Source organism: Rhinatrema bivittatum, chromosome 12 (assembly GCF_901001135.1).
Source record: "Rhinatrema bivittatum chromosome 12, aRhiBiv1.1, whole genome shotgun sequence".
NCBI lineage: Eukaryota > Metazoa > Chordata > Amphibia > Gymnophiona > Rhinatrematidae > Rhinatrema > Rhinatrema bivittatum.
In genome coordinates, this window is record NC_042626.1 from 5,663,246 (window position 1) to 5,684,645 (window position 21,400).

Here is a 21,400-nt window from a genome sequence, read left to right on the forward strand (position 1 = left end):
TATTTATTAGTAGTAACTGCCGCTCCGTGCAGGTTACTCCCATGTTTCTGTTTAAGGTAGTAATACTTACAATCAAAACCAAGCAACTGTCAAACCCATAAGAAACTTTACTGCTAGTAACATTTTTTACGGGCTGAGCAGCCTTCCTGATAATTCAGTCAGCGCTGCTTGAACGTGCTTTGCTTCTGGACTTGCCCGTAGAAACCGTCCTGCGCTGTTTCCCTAATCTCAGTACCCCAGACTGTAAACGTCGAGGCCCAGCTTTGGCTGTCGTCCGAATTCAGAACTCCCCCCCGTGTCTCTTATATTCTGAACGGCAGAAAGGTGGTTAGAGGGAGCAGCAGGCTCCCATGAAGTTCCCATTACTTGAAGGCTTGCTTTCCTTCACAGCTTAGCTGGTTGAGGATTGATGACGTGTTTAGATCTTTTGTCCATACCTGAAGCTATGTGTGACCTTGGTTTAACCTTTTGGGAGTTACACTGCAGTGATGAGGTCAAGGTTGCTTGTTTCTGTCAGGGATGCAAGAACTGCTCTGGGCACACATCTGTCCACCCAGACAGGTCTTTAGTGTTCACTGCCACGGATCCAGGCTAGGGATCCATGGGTAAAGTAACTCTTTACTGTAGGATAGAGAATTGAAGATTAGCATTAAATCAGGAAGCTTGTTTTAAGACAAAAAAAAAGGCAGCTTTCTGTGGAAAGGAGCTTAAAGTGTTTGTTTTTAATGGTGTATAACCAGTGCGTCCTACAGAGCCCATAATTATATGAGCATGAAAGGCGTAATAATAAATAAAACCACAGCTTAATTTACTAAGGGGATTCTACTGTTCCATGTTCCTGGCTAATCTGGGCCCAAAAATAGAAACTGCAAAAAGACGAGCATAAAACTGAGTATTTCCAAGGAAGGAAGGAAAGGGTTGGGTGTTTTCTCTCCTCCTAAACGTGTATGCCACTCAGAAGGGTTACCCTTTGAGCCTCTTGCCTGCCTCCTTTTTATGTGTTTCTGTGCCTGCTTATCTCACTTCCCATCCCATCATGGAATCACAGGTTTGTTGTGGAGCAGCTTGGGCCTTTTTTATTCCTTCCCTGCCACCATCAGGGAGGAGTCTGAAACAGTCTCTTACTTCTCCTCCTCAGACGTGACTCGCTGCTTCCAGCGCCAGGGAACCGGGCCGGCAACTGCTTCGCTCCCACCATAGTCATCATCGCTCTGCATGGCCTACAACGCCCGAGAACCTGCTGCCTTCGGACCTCTGCATAAGTCGGTGAAATAGTCGCTCTTTTAATTTTACATGAGGGAACATTTTGGGAGTTTTTGTTTTTAGTCTGTATTTGTCGTTATTTTCTGTGTTTTGTCGCAGTGCCTGAAAGCTCATTTGGAAGTAAAGAAGCCTGGGGCCCTCCTGTCTGTATTTGGTGAAGGCTTAAATGAATGTTTTATGTGGGTTTTTATTATTTTAAATCTCTTATTTATTAGTTCTTAAAAGGATTGGCACTTCCTGACAGGTAATGGTCGGCCTGCGCTGGTCATTCACCAGAACAGGAAGTCCCCAAATGGGATCTGAGCCTTTTCTATTTTAAGTGCGTTTTGTAACCTCTCAAGTCATTCCTTGCCCGTGGATGCTCCTGTGGCCAGTTCTCGTCTACGGATCAGATTTATTTTCATGTCTTTCGAGCATTAGTAGCTGTCGTTTCTCTTTTGCAATTTTGATGTTTTTAATGTGTCTTTGACCTGAAAAACCAGCAAAGCTTAGAACGCTGTCATTTGAATGGGATCCATTTTTCAGAGAGACAGCAATTCTTGCTTGTCTTTCGGAAAATGTTTTGTGTGTGTGTGAGAAGAGAAGGTGAGTGGCCTTAGAGTGGGGGTCAGGAAATGCTTCTCGTAGGATTCATCTCCTCTTTATCTGACTGAGGAACAATGCAAAGGAAGACGGTTTCCTTGTGAAGAATTTCCGTGCAAAAGGACTTGGCGTTCTCCTGCGTTCTCCTAATAGTGGCCGAGCCCGTCAGATGCGCGCTGTAACTGCAATAGCCTTGCAATATGCTGCCTGTCATGTGCGGAAGTAGAAAGCTATCATATTTTTCCCCAAAAGATCGCTCTTGGCCAGTCACAGTTCTGGGATCTTGTTACAACTTTGAACATTCAGAGTCGCCCCAGCCAGTGAGCGGTGAAAGCAAACTCTTGTAATAATGCTGTCAGCTGTACAGGAAAGGAGAACGGCTCAGCAAAGGTGGCGTGAGCTGGTGCACGCCAGGCTATTATAATGCCGAGCTCCGCTGCAGGCTCTGAGTGCTGCTCTTCATCCTGTTCTTGATGGTTTTTTTCCGGCTTTAGCTCAGTCACTTACAGGCTCCGTGTGCTGCACTCCCACGCTGCTCTAATGATGGAGACAGGGTTGCAGAGCTGATATCGTCACTGAGCTCCACTTGGCTCAATTTCTTATCATTTTGGGCACAGGGGGTTTGGCAATATTGTTTTAATGTTGAAAATAATAAGCCTATTTTACAGCGGGGTGTGGGATAATTTAGCCAGATGTATATTTTGGGGGAAAAGATGCCGCAGATGTAAATATTCTCCTTTTAATGTTAATTTATAATAAGTTGGAGAACGCTGTCCATCTGATTGGCTGATGCAGCTGACGTGACAGAGCGCCAGCGTTTCCAGGTTGTGCAGATATTGGGGGCCTTCCTCGGGTGTCTTGGCCTCTCATCTTATGCTTGGGCTGCAGACTCTGCTGTGTTGTACAGAGAGGAAGAGAAGGCAGGGCAGCAAGAAAGAGGCGTTCGCATCCTCGGATGAGGCTCTCAGGAGGGCCACAGCTGCCAGTCAGAGGACGCTCTTTTGGGGCACGCATTCCATTAAAGCTTGTACCCGATGCTGGAGAGAGGGGGAGCCGAGCTTAGCAAACCGGGCCTTATTCAGAGGTAGCGCCAGAACTAGGGTTTGTAGTCTGTGAAACTGATGGATCTGGTGCGGGCTCTAGGGGAGGGGGTGGAGCTGGTACCTGATTCACTACAGGTTTTTCCCATAGACATAAAATGGGAGAAAAACCTTAAGGGGACGGCCCTATGAATCTTAACCTGTGTGATAAATGCACTTTACAGTGACGTCACTTTATGAAATTAAACCTGGGCTGCTATGTAACTGCTGCACTGGGCCTTTGATTTAAAAAAAAGAAAAGAAAACCACAAAACCTGTTCAAGGTTGGGCTCAGCACTTGGGCACAAGAGCCCCCTCTCCAGAGGGGGACGTGGGGGAGAGGAGAAGAGTGAGTGCTTGCTGCTGGCATTAGATTAGCACTGGAGGAGACCTCCCCTGACGTAGGCCTGCAGGGGTCCTGATTTGCTGGCAGAGCCATTCTGGGGCGAAAATGGATGAAGGCAGTCAAGTGCCGAAAGCCTGGCCACCTAAGAGCCATTTCCTGCCTGCAGGGACTAATGCCCTGGCAATCCCTCGCCAGTTCCTGATACGCCTGAGATCTTTTGCTTATGCAGTGATGAAGATCTTTGTTGTCAATTTGATTGTCTTTCTAAGTTAGCTTTTTACCTTTCCAGGCTGTTTGTGCTGTGCCTAGATTTTTGCAATTTACTTGAAAGAGGTATTTCTGGGAGCAGAGAAGTCATTTACATAACAATTTTCAAAAGAATGCGCCTCGATGCTCATACCAGCTCTGAAATGAACTAATAACTATAATATTCAATCTAACGCATTTCCCCCCACTTCCAACCTTACATTACTTCCTAGAATTGTTATATTATGTTTTACTGTAATGTTCACTATGTTACAATAATATCTCAAATTTCCTTGAATATATTTGTTCACTATGTAAACCGTTATGATGGCTTTACCGAATAACGGTAGATAAAACTCTTCAAATAAATAAATAAAATAAATAAACATGTCCTGATCCTGTGCTCTCTAGCAGGCATAGATGTGTGCGCCTAGGCCATGCAAAGGCACGCGCAACACTGCGAATTTTGCAAGCTCGTGATGTATGTGCTTTCTGTTCAGAAACTCGTCTGCAGCCGTATTTATAAGTTATGCACCTAATCTTTCTGTGAAGTAAATTACTGTAGAATTTTCTCATCTGTGTACAGCTTGTATAGAAATATTTAAAACACGAGAAACTGAAATCATGAAAAGAATTTGTATTCAGTCTATAAAAACTGTCAGATGCGCACAAATCCTCAGGTGCTGACACTGAGGGTCGTCGTTTAAAAACTTGGTGTAATCAGGACTAAAATCCCCTTAAACTTGAAGCTGTCAAATAAAAACTTGCACTTAGAAATGGAAGTTTGTCTGCTGGTATTCCTTTTTCTGCATTATTACTTTGTGCTTATTGCAGATGATAAATGTGCAGCAGAATTTATGGAGGGGGATATTTTACTACTCCAGAATCAGCCCACCTCGTATTCTCTCTGTAGTAATACGGTGGCTATCCTCAGTATAGCACAACTTGCACAGCTGTTATTACCTAATTATAGTGGCTAAACTGAGGCCATGGTGACAAAGAGCTGTATGCAGAGACTCCCAGAATCGCTCTCCGAAGGCTCTGTCTGATTGGTCACGTGACTGTCTCCACCCCAGAAGAGCTTTTCGATGCTTTCTGGAACAGAACGGCTAGAATTTGTCTTCCTGGGTTTAATGACGCCAGACCTCTGACCTCCCACCCCCACTACACACACACACAACACACTCATTTTTTATTTTTTTTTTAACTTCCTGCTGATTGCTAGTTTTGTCTTCTTGGTTATTGTTTGTCATTTGAGGCCTGTTGCAATGGTAAGACATTTCTCTCGCTAATGCAAAGGGTGGATTCTCTGCTTTTCTTCAGATGCACAGAAGTTTCCATACTACTGAACAGTTCAGCAGCAGTGTCACCCCTTTTTCTTCAACTATCAGCTAGCCCGTGCCTTAGCCTTGTTTCACTCTAGTTTTTGTTTTATTCCTGGGTCTTTTAGCTGAGTTACTGGAATTACTGATTAATGGACTGGTAAATATTGACTGAGGTCAGTGCTATTATGGGAAGAGACAGTTTCTATAAACATCTCTATAAATCATGCATTCTGCAAAACAGAAGAAAGAAGATTGTACATATTTTTTGCTTGGACACGGGTAATGTATAAATCTAAACAAAACTCTTGGTTGTGTTGTTGCATGTGAATCATTCTGCTTAGAGACTCATTGAATGACAGGGAATGTTAGCGTGATGCTACCTTCTAGTGTTATCAGATGGGTATCCTGACAATGGGAGACCCAAAGGAAATGTGACCCGCTTCAGTGCAGCAGTGGGAACATTCTTGCTAAGGTGAACTCAAAATTGCTCCCAAATGTACCAGAAAGGAAATCGTCCTTCATGATCCTGGTAAAGTATACTAATCAGACCCTTAGTGACTCTCTGTAAGTCACTCAGAGGTTTGGGGTCCGGGTGTCGTGAGGTCAATAGAGTATCTGCATCTGTCTAGAATTTGATGCTCACCGGAAGTCACCTCTGCAGTCTCCTGTGTTTTATTATTTGGATGGTGATGATAAACGTTGGGCATATTTTTACTCAGTGCATAGTTAAGCTGTGGAATTCATTGCCAGAGGATGTGGTTACAGCAGTTAGTGTAACTGGGTTTAAAAAAGGTTTGGATAAGTTCCTAGAGGAAAAATCCTTTTACTGCTATTACAGTACTTAATAAGCAATAGTAGCTTGAGATCTATCTAATGCTTGGGTACTTGCCAGGTCCTTGTGACTTGGATTGGCCACTGTTGGAAACAGGATGCTGGGCTCGATGGACCCTTAGTCTGACCCAGTGTGGCATTTTCTTATGAAGTAAACAAAATAGGTGAAGAAAGAACTGATAGACAAGAAGGCATGGGCGCAGTGATTGAGACCTAGAGTTAACTGGTTCCCTTGGCAATGCGGTCTGATGGTCAAATAAATCTTTGATTCTTGTACTGGCTCGCTCATTCAGAATTTCATCATTTTTTTTCCTTTCTTCCCAGGATCTGGAGGGTTGATTTAATGGTGCTCCGAAAGCATATTCAATCCAGATAACACACACGGAGAAAATGAATGAAATATTTGTGTCTCTCTGTCTGATTCAGGCACTCACTGTGACGGTGTGGGGTAAGGACATTATATATTTGGAATGGCAGTGTTAATAGGGGCAGGATGACCCATTGCACTGCCCCTGCACATTAGCTCAAAGTGACTGAGCTACCCAGCAATAACTTATAAAGCACCACAGGCTTTAGTATTTCAACAAGAAGTGCTCTTGATTATGTTTATTATTCCTTGAAGATGTCTCTTCAGCCCTTATTTGAATATATGCCCTGTTTTTTCTTCTCATGGCAAACTGTCCTACAGCCTCTGCAAAAAGCACTGCTGCTTAATATTCCTGCCTACTTGGCTTCTCTTCGTGCAGTGACTCCACCCCTTACTGAATCTCACCAAATTGAATGATACTATGGGGTGCAGTTAGCATCGTCCCCTCCTCCCCCCAATCTCTTCATTGTCAGACTGAGTTTACGTTGTTTTTCCACACATTTTGAATGCAAACATAAGCGCCACCATGTGTACGTGTAAGTGGGCCCACTGGAGATTAATGCTGGTGGTTTATAAACTGGGTCTCAGGAGCTGCACGGTGTATGAAACACCTCCTAGCACAAATATTTCCAATGCAAAAGCATGCCAGCTTTCTCTACCGATTTTATAAACATACAAAAGTATAAGATACATAGAGGCGGGCATTTTATAAAGCATCCGGGTACACCGTTTTGAAAATATTTGCGCACGTACTTAAAATCACCAGTTCAGTGATATCTTTGCCACTTCACCAGTCCTTCTCTCGTTCACCCAGACCCTCTAGTACTTCACCCTTAATCCTCACCAGCTTACGCAGACCTCCCTCCTTAAAAGTACAGACAGAAGCCAAGTGCAATTTCAATGGTGCGAGTTAGTTAGCGAGTGTAAAAGTGTACACTGCTCTTGAGGTTTGTCAACGAGGATGTACGTGCGTACCTGCTACTTAATGTGTAAGCCCCTGGTAGATCATGGAAAACTACCTCCTAATTGTGCGTTCATGCCACACGCCCTGCTGCTTGTGTGCACACTAGAGGGAGGTCCACATTAACACTGGAAGAACGAACCCCACAAGTGGGGCCATTTTCCTCCTGAATTCGTTATCTAGGAATAACTAATGCTGCATTAAATGTATGTAGGTGTAGTTTTGGAATCAGCTCCAGGATTAAGGCCTAGATTCATCCTCCTGCTATAAATATAGCAGAATGATGAGTCACGGCCAGAAAAAGGGTAAGGGGGAGATAGCGTGCAGCCGGCCACATCACGGTGGTGCGGTTTCACCCTGCGACCTCACCGCACACTATTCCCCTCCCCATAGCGCCATGGGAAAAGGTGGTGGTATTTCCCGCGGTGCTGTCTGTGATTAATGTGTAAAACATTATCACCCGCTGCGCTATCGGGTCCTAACACCGCCCTCACTCTTCCCCTTCCCCTAAATAGCATTTTACCTCCGCGATGTGGCCGGTGTCGCATAATAAAGAATGACCCGGTAAGTTTGAAAACAAATCCACATTGTAAAAGACTTGCTTAGCTGTTATGGATAAAACTAGTTAACCCACCAGCATCCGTCCTATCCGAGGAAGTGGATTTTGTGGATTTCTTTGGCCTCTGGGGGTGTTTTGGAGACGTGTGCTATATTTAATGTCCAGAAGGTATACTCGCTGTAGACAGGCCAGTAACTTATGCCACTGTTCTGAAATACGAGAGCATCCCCATACTTCTGTCCACTAAAACACAAAGGAGTGAATTCTGCACCTTACAGGCGACGTAAATTCCGGCTTTTCGCACGCCGGGCAAATCTTCCAAGAGGCCTGGCCCCGGGCGCAAAGGCTGATACGTGCTCATGTGCCGGCCTCTTGGAAGGGGCAGGCCGGACAGCCCCATTGTTCGCTGTCCCAGAGCCTCACGCGCCGGCCGGCTGCTGGCACACGCAGCAAAGGTAAAAAAAAAAAATTTAGATTTAGGGGTTGGGGAGGAGAAGGTAAGGGGTAGGGAACTGGGGAAGGCCAAAATGTGTCGCCGCATGAGGTTTTGCGTGCCACACGCCGGGAAGCCCGTGCACATGGACGCATGCTTGCAGCTATTAAATCTACCCCTTCGTGTGCAGGGAGCTGGTGTTGCATATGGGCTTGTCTTATTCCGGTCTAACAGTACGCACATACGTCTGCAGTCTGATGACCCCTAATCCAAGAGCAGCTCCGCAGTGCGAGTGGACTGGAGGAAGCATTCAGGAATGGAAGCCTTTCCGCATGCAAACGGCCTTCTTTATTACTCCCTGTAGCTGCAAGCTGCGATGCGCCTCCTGAGGTTGACGAGAGTGAAATGAGGGTAGAGGCTTCCTCCAGTGGAACGAAGGTAACCTACAGATGCACCACGGGCAGGCTCTTTGGAGAAGATACGCTGTTTTGTAACGCTTCGCGGGAGTGGCACGCACCTCCTCCTGCCTGCAAAGGTACTGGGACTAGCTTCGTGGGGATTTCCCTTCACAGTCGACCCACCCTAATGACACAGAAAGGACGTTCTAGCTGCATTAATCCTCTGTGTAAAGAAAAGAACAGTATGTTCTAGGATTCTTTCTATTGGATGTTTATAGCAGGCGTTTTGGCAGAGGTAGTGCTTTTCTCAGGTCGAGCAGAGATTGGCCCTTGGGGAGCAGTCTTGCTAGCCAGATAGTCCTAAATTACCTCACACTTCTTAGGGCTGATTGATGTAACTAAAAGATGTCACCCGTGCCCTGCACACATCAATCAGATCCTGGTCTATGGGAATTGTAGCAGCTCATGGAAAAGCAAATCAGATTAATGACGCAGCAGTAACATTTATTTTTATTTTATTTATTTAAATTGTTTTATATACTGACAACCGTTTGCACATCGTGTCGGTTTACATGTAACTTAAAACCATGGTATATATAAGCATTGCCTTTACAAGGAACAAAGAACAGGTAAACACAGTGGTAAAAGCAAAAAAACTAGGTAACTTGGAGGAGGGGTTCAAATGGGAGCGACGTGAGTTGGGAAGGGGTAGGAGCAAAACTGAACAGATAGGGTTATGTACAAGGATTCCAAAATACGTATGTTGATGTTTCATGTGCTTAATGACTAGAGGGCATTACTGCTTGCTGCGTGTGCTTTGAAAATATCGCACACAGGATGAAGTTGTTTTTTTAAATCTGTGAAAATGTGTACGCTGTAATAACAAAGAATAAAATACAGGACTTGATTAGCAAAGGCAGCACTGATTTTATGCCTTGTTTTTGAGGAGTGAATTAAATGTTCCCAATTGCTCTGGACTTCATTTAGTAGCGAAGATGTTGGGTGGATCCTGTTTTATTGCATTTTGTTTCCCAAACAAGACTGCGTGATTTATAGCATATTGTACATTTAAGAAACAGTTCAATTACAGTATAGCAATGCCACTAATATGACCCTTATCTAAGCCCCCCCCCCCTCTCACAGAAGGTCAGGAAGAAGAATTCCACTACCCCACCCAGACCAAACCACTTTGCACTTAATCCCAACAAGAGGCCAAATACAATAGAATAACCCAGAACTTCTTTATCCAGTCCAATCTTTTTCCCACAACCTAAGGGGTTGGCGCTTTCGGAGTGGTGTCCACCCTTAGCAGAGAGAGAGATCCTCTCTCCAGCAGATCCCTAGAACGCCCTCGGCAGCTCCCCGAGACGTCTTACTTCACGTCAGGCCGGAACTCTTTCCTGTGACTCGTGGAGTCATCTTATGTTCTGCAGAAACGGACCCTCTGTACCCCCTGCCTCCAGAGCCCCCCTTTACTGGAGAAATCTTAAGGTTAAGGGCTCTGCGCATCATTGACTGAGTGGTGATTTATGGTTCTTTGCAGCAGGCTGTCACAGCTCTTTCATTTGGATAATTAATACTTTTTAGCTTTAATATCCCATCTGCCGCATTGATTCCTGCACCTTTGGGTCTCTTCATATTTACTTTTGCAGAAATGTGTGGAAAGCCTCGAAGGATACAACATGCCCAGCTCAGATATTCATCAGAGCAAGCTGAGGCCTATGCCATTGGCACAAAAGTGCATTATAAATGCTCTCCTGGTTATCTGGAAAAGTCTGGAGAAAAGGAATCTATCTGTCAGCGGGATTTTACTTGGTCAGCGCCCTCCTTAGTGTGCGTGTGTAAGTACAGATGATTTTCTGACTTGTCTGGCTCTCGTGTAATGAGGAGGATGCATGTGTGTGAAGAAAGCTGTGCTGGCCATGGAGGAAGCAGATCCCAGGGACACTTTTGTACCCATGGACCTGCAAGTTAATTCTCAAGGAGAAACTCCCTGGGGAGAAATCTCATCTCATTCCAGCTAATCTGGCGCGGTTCTAGGATTCTGGTGTCATGGGCCTTCATTCACAGCTACCTGGGGATTCTTCTCTTCTAACAGACTCTCACATGTTTCCTTACACCCGGGCTCCTTCCACAACCCTCAGTTGATTGATTATTTATTTATTGTAAAATCTTATATACCACAAAATCCAGAAATACATTTTACAATGCGGTTACAACATCACATACTTAAATATATTTAAAAAACAACTTAAAAACAATGCATACAAATCACTAATTAAAATAAATCAACTAAACACAAAAAGCTTCATTAAACAGTAGTGCCTTAGTCTGTCGTCTGAATTCCTTGCTATTCTTCTCCTTTCTCAACTGCTCTGGCAAATTCCACATGGTGGGTGTGCAACAGAGGAAAAAGCCCTAGACCTGGTCTGTTCGAATAAATAACATTGTGAATTAGGAACTTTTAGCAAATGTGCTCCTGGCGACCGACGACGACTTCCTGGCTTATACCGGCAAATAACCCTCATTAGAATTCAACGTTTTATGAATAATCACCAGCAACCGAAACTTTGCTCTGCTCTTCCCTGGCAACCAGTGCAGCGCTTTTTAAAGCTGGCGTAACATGTTCACTTCGAGACTATCTCCAAAGACCTCTAGCAGCAGCATTTTGCATTAGCTGCAATACTTTAAGTAATTTTTGTGGTAAATAATCTAAATGCCCTAAAACCAAGGACTGTCCAGAACATTTCAGTAGGTAGGTAATAACTTAATGGGCATAAAAAAAGTTTAATTTATAAAATGCCATTTTTGCCAAATGACCAATTTTGAGGTTTAAACTTAGCTGCGAGTCTAAGATAATACCCAGACTGCGAATTTCAAACACAGTCGGAAGCTGGTGACCATCAAACTCCAAAAATTTAATATTCTCAGGACCTTCCGTCCAACTCATAAAAACTTAGTTTTCTTAATATTTAAAATCAAGCCATTCCTACTTAACCAGTCCTGAATATGTCTCATACTTTGTAAATCATCAATGGTGACCACATTACACTCAACACGGGGAATAAATAACTGAGCATCATCTGCATATAAAAAAATACGCTGACCCCAAAGAGTGGAGCAATTTAACGGAAAAGATGGAGATTAAACAGCATCGATGAGAGTGCAGATTCCAAAGCCTAGCACGAGGAGCAGTTTGCTCCTATCCATACCTGCCGTTTCCTATCCTCACGATATGAACGATAGCACTCAAAACATCTCGAGCGTGGGCTTTAACAGGTGTCATGCTTAATGGCGACCATAACCATTCCTGTGCCCCGCGGAAGTTGTGAGAACTGCCTCCACGGCATCCTTAGTCCCGTGTGAGCTGGGATGTGCAGCAGCACTGCCACGGGGCCAGCCCCACACATCCCTTCTGTCCCTTCCCGGGGAATGCGTTTTCCCCGCAGCTGAAAGCATGCGTGCTGTTGAAACTTGAAAATATTATACCAGCAAGGAGCGACTTACAAAAGAAAGGTTTTTTTTTTAAGCGAGGACTTGCATGTGAAATTCACTGTATTTTCATGTCACTATGTACAAGCCTCCAGCATCGAGGCACTGAAGCGAATCGGAAAGCAAAGTGACATCAAGAGTGGCCACGAGTCCCATACCCACGCCCTGTCAGGAAAGAGGTAAGGTCACTCAGGCATGGCTGGCATCTGAGAAGCACCTGCTAGGGCCAGCGGCGGATTCCCGATGAAGACCGGCCCGGGGATTCGCCGCCCAGGAGATACCACGTGGTCTGCCGAGCGCGGCTCCGTCACGGCCGGCGCTCGGCAGACCACGTGACTAGCGCGATCGGCCCGCCAGGCGATGCTCGATCCCCCGATAGGCCAATCCGCCCCTGGCTAGGGCCTTGGTTCTCTTCCTGGCATGAAAGCTATTGCTACAGGTATGAGGTTTGCTACACTTCGCATGACGTTGCCAGATCGCTCGTCCTTGCTGTTGTATCTGTGCTGAACATTAGGGATGTGCATTCATTTGAAAAGAAAATGAAAACTGCACAAAATGTAAAACAAAGGAAGTGAGATTTGTTTTCAGAAATAGTGTGCACTGTTTGGATTGGGCGCACCATTTCTGAAGCAAATTTAAAATGCAAAAAAACCAGCAACCCTAAAAAAGAAATGGAAACCCCTGAATCTGCACATTCGTTGATTATCTTTTCAGGCCACATATAGAAAATGCCCATCTGTCATATCTTTCTAACACATCTAAGGAGTTTGATGTGAGGACTGCCCACCAGGTGTTTCTTGGGGAGAAGCCTTGTACAATCTGGCAGGGGCAGCTTCAATGCAAAATCTTTATTTGTGTTCAGTTGTTGGAGCCCAGAGCCGTGCAACCTTCTCAGCATCCTCTGAGCGTAAACATTAGCAGAACCCACTAACAGCTGGGTGCCCGGGGGCACTGGAAGGAGATGCTGCTAAATGGTACGCAGTTTCCTGCCTGCAGGGAGAGGCTTGGGGAGGGAGGCCTGGGTTCCTGTTTGTGACAAGCACTGTTGGCTCTTGCTGAATCTAAACATTGCCAGCAAATCTCTATGAACATAGCGAGGCAATGTACATATTGTCTGCTACCCCTACCAAATGCAGTAACCTGAAGGTCTGATTACACTTTGCAGGCTATTCTAAGAAGAGCATGCACGAGGCAACCTCCAGCTCGTCGAAACTGCCGAAGTGGAGCTGGTTATCATTGATTGGTTCTCTTGGTGGTGGAGTGACCGTATGTCTGTGCATTTAATGCATCTTCTTTTCTGCACCCCTCTTCTTGACTTTTCTTGGGGTTTGGGCAATGCTGCAACTTGTCTTGCATTTAGGGTGAGCTCTGAGGACTGCGATAGGAGGAGCCCATTTGATGATGCAGAATAATGATTGCTCATGGATCTGGTTACTATAGCTTGATGATGTCATTGGAAGGGGTAATATTCTCTTCCTCTTGCCAGCCTTGGAGATGTTACTCTCTCCCAGCCAGGCAATTAGAGAGTCATATTATTAAGTGCTGTCCTCAATATCTGAACCTTCCTTTCCCCCTTAACCAGGAAAATCCTGGTGTAAGTGAATCCTGCTGGTTCTTCTCTCGCCGCCTCCTGCAGCTTCTCATCATCATCCACTTCCAAGAAAATACAAACCAGAAAACCTGAAACCCATGTTTTAACATCTTTTAAAGTCATGATAGCAAACTGATGCGCACTTCTGTTATTCTGAACATAAATTCTGCCATACTGGGTCAGACCGAGGGTCCAGCAAGCCCAGCATCCTGCTTCCAACAGTGGCCAAGGCAGGTCACAGGTACCTGGCAGGATCCCTAAGTTCAAGAGATCTCATACTGCTTTTTTCAGGGACAAGCAGTGGATTTCCCCAAGTCCACCTTAATATAGTGGTTTATGGACTTTTCTTCCAGGCACTACTTGTCCAAACCTTTTTTAAACCCAGTTATATAACCACCTCCCATGCCAAAAATATTGGGCCAGAGTGGCCAAACCCAACCAGTGTCCCGATGCCTCAGGAGACCACGTAAAGAGCAGCAGCTTTTTTATTTTTAGGAGTGAAGTAAAAATAAACCTAAATTCACTTGCTCATAATGTTTTCTGGTTCCTATCAGAGCCTTTCTCCAGAGCACTCTACTGCATTATACCTAAATATATATTTTAAAATCTGATCTCTTTTCCCGCTCCTCACTAAGACCGTACACCTTACTGTATCCTTTCATGTAATGTTCTGAACTGACCAGCCTTTCCCTTTCAGCCAAGCATCCTCACTGCCCAGAGCCAAAGGTGGAAAACGGAGAAATAAAATCGGAGAGGAAGGAAGAGTACAGCGCCAAGGACATTGTGGTTTTCTGCTGTTCTGAGGGCTTCCAGCTAGAAGGCAAACCAGATGTCATCTGTACTGAGGACGGCAGCTGGAAACCTGAATTACCCAAGTGCACAGTACGGAAGTATTTTAACCCATGCTTGAGGGGATGAGCAGGGACAGGATTGAGCCAGGGCAGGGCCTGAGCTGAGATCTGAGGTTGAGAACCTGTACGATACGGGGATGCAGAAGGATGAAGCTCCCTGCAAACAGAAAATGAATGATCACGGAGGTAGGGTGGAATGTGTCCCTTGCATTAGTGGCCCCTCAGGGTCCTGCAGGTATCATTGAAAATCGGAGAAAATCAAAGGATGGAAAAGTAAACCAACAATGTAATAGTCAAACCAGGACTGGTAGCAAGCTCATAGTGTTTTGTGCCTTGATAACACTCTCCTTGTCTCTCTGCATTTGTTGTAGAAATATGGCAAGGCCTCTCCCCCACTTCCAACAGTGCCAAACAAGAATGAATTCCTGTATTATGGGAAAACGTTGGAAGACCTGAAACCTCTTTTGGAAGGAGAAAAGCTTTCATTGGAGATTCAGAAATTACAGCTGGAGAAGAAACACAAATGCATTGTTCTACCTCAATAAAGCATTTGTCCTCTCTAATTTATTTTCTGTCTGGTAGTTTACTGTCTTGTGCCACAGAATTATGTCAATGACATTGTATTTGTACAGAAAGTTTACAGATTACAAACTGGCTAAAAGACAGGAAACAGAGAGTAGGATTAAATGGACAATTTTCTCAGTGGAAGGGAGTGGACAGTGGAGTGCCTCAGGGATCTATATTGGGACCCTTACTTTTCAATATATTTATAAATGATCTGGAAATAAATATGACGAGTGAGATAATCAAATTTGCGGATGATACAAAATTATTCAGAGTAGTTAAATCACAAGCGGATTGCGATACATTACAGGAGGACCTTGCAAGACTGGAAGATTGGGCATCCAAATGGCAGATGAAATTTAATGTGGACAAGTGCAAGGTGATGCATATAGGGAAAAATAAGCCTTGCTGAAGTTACACGATATTAGGTTCTATATTAGGTGCTACCACCCAGGAAAAAGATCTAGGCATCATAGTGGATAACACAATGAAATCGTTGGCTCAGTGTGCTGCAGCAGTCAAAAAAGCAAACAATGTTAGGAATTATTAGGAAGGGAATGGTGAATAAAATGGAAATAGTCATAACGCTCCATGGTGAGACCACACCTTGAATATTGCATATAATTTTGGTCACTGCATCATAAAAGATATAGTTGCAATGGAGAAGGTACAGAGAAGGGCAACCAAAATGATAAAAGGGATGGAACAGTTCCCCTATGAGTCAGGGCTGTTCAGCTTGGATAAGAGACGGCTGAGGGGGGATATGATAGAGGTCTTTAAAATCATGAGAGGCCTTGAACGAGTAGATGTGAATCGGGTATTTACACTTTCAGATAATAGAAGGATTAGGGGGTATTCCATGAAGTTAGCAAGTAGCACATTTAAAACAAATGGGAGAAAATTCTTTTTCACTCAACGTACAGTAAAGCTCTGGAATTTGTTGCCAGAGGATGTGGTTAGTGCAGTTAGTGTAGCTGGGTTCAAAAAAGGTTTGGATAAGTTCTTGGAGGAGAAGTCCATTAACGGCTATTAATCAAGTTTACTTAGGGAATAGCCACTGCTATTAATTGCATCAGTAGCATGGGATCTTCTTAGTGTTTGGGTAATTGCCAGGTTCTTGTGGCTTGGTTTGGCCACTGTTGGAAACAGGATGCTGGACTTGATGGACCCTTGGTCTGACCCAGCATGGCAATTTCTTATGTTCTTAAAGTTCTAAAGGAGCCCTCGTAAACAATCATCACGATCATTAGTATACACTGGAACTTGTTAATTTTCTTTCCTAGACCGTGTGTGTGGCTTTACAGGCTTGCCTGCATTTGATAAGGTAGCACTGAGAAAAGAGAAAGAAGGCCTGCTGGAAGTCCATTGGTCTTTCCTGGAACCAGCGCATCTCACCATTTACTGTAACAGGCAGCACGGACGATAAACAATTTCGACAGAGGTGTGGGAGTGATAACCATTATTTACCCTGGCATGCAAACTATGCCCATGTCCGTAACTGGAGAAAGGGTTGAATCATTTACAGAGAAGCCTAGCGGAGCAGAAAAAGAAGAGGTCCCAGATGCACAGTACGTGCCAAGTTTCACTGGAGACAGCCAGCGATGAAGATCTGGGGCTGCGTTTAATCGCACCTGGACACTCAGGGGGAACCCTTTACTGTTCAACAGTCACCAGATTTCTCGGCCAAGGTTTTGATTCAAGAAATATTAAGAGGTGAGAAAAAGTAAGTCAAATGTAATCAAAGTGTCTCTTTCAGGGACTGCATGAGAGAGAGAGACAGATGGACAGAAAAGGGCCCTGTCCATTCTGCCTGCAGAGCTGCGAGTCCTGCTCACGCCCAGACTCTGCACCGCTTCTCACCTGCTGAAGGGAAAATGGAGCCAGCGATCTGCATCCGCTTTTTCCAGCTCAGGCAATGCGCCAGCTTTTGGAAATACAAACTTGTGCGAGTTGTTGCCAGGAATGTCTCCGCTGCAAGAGGGTTGTGGAATGAGGCGCGTTCTTTTACCTGCGTGCATTCTTTCAGAAAGTCGATTTTACATAGATAAAATTATTTTTACCTGCAGAAATTGTAAGTGTATGCTAGTTACATGCAAATGTGCTGATTTTTACGTGCGCAACTCTGAAAATTCACCTTTAAGTGTTAATAACTTCAGCCGTGCCAAGCAGTGGTCAAACAGTTTTACAAAGAGAGCAGAGACGTGTAACAAAGGCATTTTTATCCGAGTGGTGTTGTGCCTTGAAAAAAACTGGGAATGCTTTGCTTGGAGTTAGTGCGTAGCTTGTGTGAATGACTTGAAGCTGTAGCATTGGGGGATGGTAGAAATGCGTAACACCTAATACAAGGAGCTCATGTATATGCAGGACCTGGAGAGTTCCTATGCACTTCAGGCTATAAGCAATCTAAATACAAGTGCCCTTGCCGTGGTAAGAACCTGTTATTGTTGCCCGTTTTCAGAGAGCAGAACCTACTGTCCATTTGCTTAGGTGTTCTGGTTCTGCATTCCTAGCCTGGTTAGCTCAGTTAGTAGCACATGAGACTTTTAATCTCAAGGTCGCGAGTCTGGTGCTTTGCAGACGGGATGTATCCTTGGCATTGTGGGGCAGGAATAAGTAGGTGCACTGGCTGGGCCTGTTACTGCATTAATAAGACGTTGGCAGCGGACATGAAGTGGCAGTCGTGCGTACGCTCTGATGTGCCTGAATGCGGCAGCAGGGGAGTCTGGGAACTAGGAACTTAAATCAGGCCCTGGGAAAATTGAGTAGGACCAAGGGCCAAAACTTAAGTTCCTGTTTTCACTGGGCACCGTCCTATAGGATCCTAAAGAGTGAGTGGCTATGGGGGTAGATTTAAGGTGACGGAAAAAAGTTTCACACTTGGCACTGATTTCCAGCATTAGGCACTAAAATGTGAGCCTAAATCTTGCACACTCTTCAGCCAAAATGATGATGCCTAAATGAAGCAGTGAGCGTTTTGTGAAGATTGTGCCCTCTGTGTCTGTGTAAGGTGCATGTGGGCCGCAGCTCCTGTATAATCACAGATTATTTACTTATAGCTTCTCCTTCACTCAGCGATAAGACAAGAACAGTATTATCTCAGTCTTACTTATAAAGCTAGAATGATAAACTGGATTTGTGAGGCACATTTTATCCCAATGCACTTAATATTTAATGCTTCAGGAACATTCGTGCAGCCACTTCTGGGGTGGACTGACCTGGCCTCGTGCTTTAGTGCTTGATCTGCATGAAGAGGACAGAAGAAAGCCGCTGTTAGAACTGCTGTTTCCTAATTCCAGTTGGCTGGGGTAAAGGCACAGGGGGGTATTGTAGCAGAAATATTCCCAGGCCAGGGTTAGGTCAGGGGAGAAAGCTGTGCTTAGTTTTGGTCTGAAAAGGATCCACAGAAAAAGCAGGGGCAAAGACTTCCCCATGGATGGGTCTGGTGGGACGTTGTGCATGGTGGAAACCTGGATTCTTGTCGCTCTTGCAGCTTCTGTGCTTGGACAGAGGATTTGGGGGACCCTCTTTGGTGAAAGAAGATGGCGGGCTGCTGGTTGTCCCAGTCTGCTTTCATGTTCAGAGTAATGCTGGCTGGAGCTCTCATCCCTGCCGCTCGGAGTGAGTAAAGTGGTACCTCACCTTTTCTAGATCATAAGGCAGTTCTTTCATTGGGCTTCCTCTGATATACAGTTTCATGTTGCTTTTATATCATTACTGTTTGCTTTTCTTAGTGTGCACATTTGTACTGCATTCTTCTGTTAATGTACTTCTTCTATGGCCTTTTTATAAATCACCATGAGGTACAATTGGAAAGGTGGTCTAGAAATCCAAATAAATAAAGGAAAGTGAGGTAATCTTGTTTCCACGTCTGCAGGTGTGATTTGGGAATGCTGTGTTACAGAGCAGAAAGCAGCATCCCTGATACCAAAATAAAACTGAACAAAAGGACCTTTAGAAAGCTGCCTTGCTCCAGTACAAATCTAAAAAGGTCCTAGATGCAGGTACAGTGGCAGAACATGGTCTCTGTTAACTGGAAAACCCACTTGCTATCTTATAAGAGAAATTTCCAGCAGCACTGCAGTACGGCCTGCCCATATCCTCCTCCTGCTCTAATCCTGTCTTGCCAGTCTTATGCCTTGGTCTCCTTTCTTTCTACCATAACTTATTTATTTTTTATTTATTTGGATTTTTTTATATACCGAAGTATAGCAAACTGCCTTCACTCCGGTTTACATGATAACAACATAATACATACATTTAACTAAGACCTTAAGTAACATTCTAACCGGGATTATATAACTTAGTGTATGCCTTACGTATATATAGGGTGGGTTAATTGAGATGGCCGTTTTATTACAACCGTACCTGATACTTAAATCTCGTCTCTCATGAGCCTATGTAAGTTTCTGGTGGTAGCACCTCACTACATACTTAAGTAGAAAGAGCTTTCAATCAACCATTTTTTTTTTTTTTTGCTTCAGGGATCAAATAGATAAACATTAAAAAGGAATCCATTATTTTGCTTCTTAGGAATGAAGAGTTGAGTTATTAAAGCATGCTTTGCTAGTACTTTTAGGCAGTAAATAGCTTTTTTCTTCATTAACGTGTGTTAACTGCAGACAGTAGCCCCTGAATCAGATGTATCTGCCCTGTTGCTGATAGCCTGACTAGATCACAATAAATCAAGTCTCCCTCTAGTGGCAGGAAGTCAGAACTGCAGCTCAGAGCTTACTCTTCTGGCTCAGCCGGCAGTACATAGCAGGAGAGCCGGCCCCTCGGCAGGCTGCATTCATGTTCCCTGAGGTGGGGGGTGGTCCAGCTACCATGCAACAGTAACAGCCACTGACCAACTTAGTCATGCTCGTGTTGGGTACCACCGTGCATGCCTTCCAGCCAGAGACTTGTTAATGCAAAGGCGGCTGGTCAGGAGGGAGAAAGTAACGTGGGGAGGGCGACACCCTGGGTAGTTGCCAATGGAGGCGCACGACACCTTAGCCTATTTAGGGCTGACTCCAATTGAATCGGAAGCCCAAAAGAACATTAGGAAACAACTAGTGGGTCGAAAACTGGAAAGTGCAGGTGAAAGAGAGCAGGTTGTGCTCTGGATCAGTAGAAAGCTTATGGGTGACCTGTTTCTTCCAAGTCATGTAGGAGCTGTGCAGTCTACGTGCTGGGCCTCATTTTCACATCATCTTAGTGCCGTGGAGCACTGACACAAATAATTGATGCTAAATTTGAAAAGATTCTCCTCCCTCTTCCCTGGTGCCAGTCACTTGTGGAACGATGCTCTTAGGCACTGAGCATCCATTTTCACTGTTATTACCTTTCTTTCCTCCTCAGGTGACTGTGGTGCGGCACCTCATTCTCCGTATGCTGTGCCGCAAGAGCGTTATTTTGATTTCACAAGCTTCCCAGAGGGGTCCATTGTCGCGTACGAATGCCGGCCTGGTTATTCTAAAATCCATGGACTGTCTAACCGCATCGAGTGTGGTGCAGCTTCAGAGTGGACGATCATCCCACAGTTTTGTGAAAGTAAGGATCCGTTTTTATTACCTGACTGGATTTTCTTATTGTTTTCTCCTGGAATACCATTCATCAACTACAAAAACAAATTGTGCTCGGTGAATTCTGTGGTAGCCTCCTCTGTCTTTTAAGCAATGGATGGGTGAGCTTTATAATGACAATCAATATTTTTAAAGGTTGCCTAGTATGTAGCTTGGCAAATAACTTTAAAGGCTACATTTTGAAAGCCCTTTTAAGAATAATTTACAAGAGAACATTTTAAAAATGATGCTCTTAAGGTCCCATCAAAATGTCTTGGGGCCAGAGAATTTTAGGCTGGCGAAAGAGGAAAATGGTCATTTTCAGCCAGGTGACAAAATGTCCTTCTTGCACAGAAGTCAACAGCTCTGCTCATTATGTGAAACTGTCACTGATAAGTGTAGGGAAGCCCTGCAGCTCACCCCGCTGACTGGGGAATTAGGTAATCTTCCCTTCCTCCTGTACTTGCATCACTTTTTGCACAGTCAGTGGCTCGGCCATTCCTCACCACTGAGGGGAGTGCTCCTCCGTTTTACTGGGTATCTTGATTGCAGGTGAAAGCACCACCTTGTAAGCATGTGCACCTGTAGAGAATGTTTCTCTCTTCCTTTTTCTTCAATTAAGCCAATCAATAGAACACAGAAAGGCCTAATTTTCATCTCATGTCCTTCCAGGGAGATCATGTGGCAGTCCAGGGGAGCTAATGAATGGCTATGTTCAGTTAGATGATGCCCTGTTTGGTTCAACAGCAAAGTTTGCATGTGATAAGGGGTAAGTGTCAGTATTTTTTTACTCTTCTTTTGCTTTTGAGACTGTGATGATTTAACAAGGAGGCCTGACATTCAGAACCGACAGCTACCTGAGTCCAGGTAATAATGAACAGGTGAGTTGGCTCTGGTTTTCATTTCTTTGTTCAGCACTAGCTGCACCTCAAAAACTCGTGACTGCTCTTTTCTCTAGTAATTCTTACA

The 21,400-nt window shown here is 44.5% G+C and overlaps 2 protein-coding genes across 7 annotated transcripts in view; both read left to right on the forward strand.

The window, feature by feature from the left end:
* The window catches only part of LOC115073803 (6-phosphofructo-2-kinase/fructose-2,6-bisphosphatase 2-like), a 50,968-nt gene extending 36,077 nt beyond the window's left edge, over window positions 1-14,891 (forward strand). Inside the window, exons 16-23 of one of the 6 annotated variants that reach the window (XM_029572617.1) lie at window positions 1,139-5,370; window positions 5,997-6,120; window positions 8,357-8,527; window positions 10,043-10,231; window positions 11,971-12,061; window positions 13,048-13,148; window positions 14,171-14,355; window positions 14,696-14,891. In XM_029572617.1, the coding sequence (XP_029428477.1) occupies window positions 1,139-1,144 (6 nt within the window). In that variant the 3' untranslated portion in view covers window positions 1,145-5,370; window positions 5,997-6,120; window positions 8,357-8,527; ... (3 more) ...; window positions 14,171-14,355; window positions 14,696-14,891. The remainder of the gene's footprint in view (window positions 1-1,138; window positions 5,371-5,996; window positions 6,121-8,356; window positions 8,528-10,042; window positions 10,232-11,970; window positions 12,062-13,047; window positions 13,149-14,170; window positions 14,356-14,695) is intronic. The other 5 variants (XM_029572618.1, XM_029572616.1, XM_029572619.1 and 2 more) reach the window with 5 other exon arrangements.
* Window positions 14,892-16,054: 1,163 nt separating this feature from the next.
* On the forward strand, window positions 16,055-21,204 carry LOC115074244 (zona pellucida sperm-binding protein 3 receptor-like). The gene is made up of 4 exons (XM_029573540.1): window positions 16,055-16,601; window positions 18,379-18,506; window positions 20,229-20,420; window positions 21,104-21,204. Exons 2-4 carry the CDS (start codon window positions 18,428-18,430, stop codon window positions 21,202-21,204), a joined length of 372 nt encoding a protein of 123 aa, XP_029429400.1. The 5' UTR covers window positions 16,055-16,601; window positions 18,379-18,427.
* The last annotated feature ends 196 nt before the right edge of the window (window positions 21,205-21,400 follow it).

Excerpts from the sequence above, each read along its gene's own strand:
- LOC115074244 (XM_029573540.1), top strand. The coding sequence starts at position 18,428 with ATGGCGGGCTGCTGGTTGTCCCAGTCTGCTTTCATGTTCAGAGTAATG. Across the intron at positions 18,507-20,228 it reads TCTCATCCCTGCCGCTCGGA|GTGACTGTGGTGCGGCACCT; the intron begins GTGAGTAAAGTG and ends TTTCCTCCTCAG. Across the intron at positions 20,421-21,103 it reads CATCCCACAGTTTTGTGAAA|GGAGATCATGTGGCAGTCCA; the intron begins GTAAGGATCCGT and ends ATGTCCTTCCAG.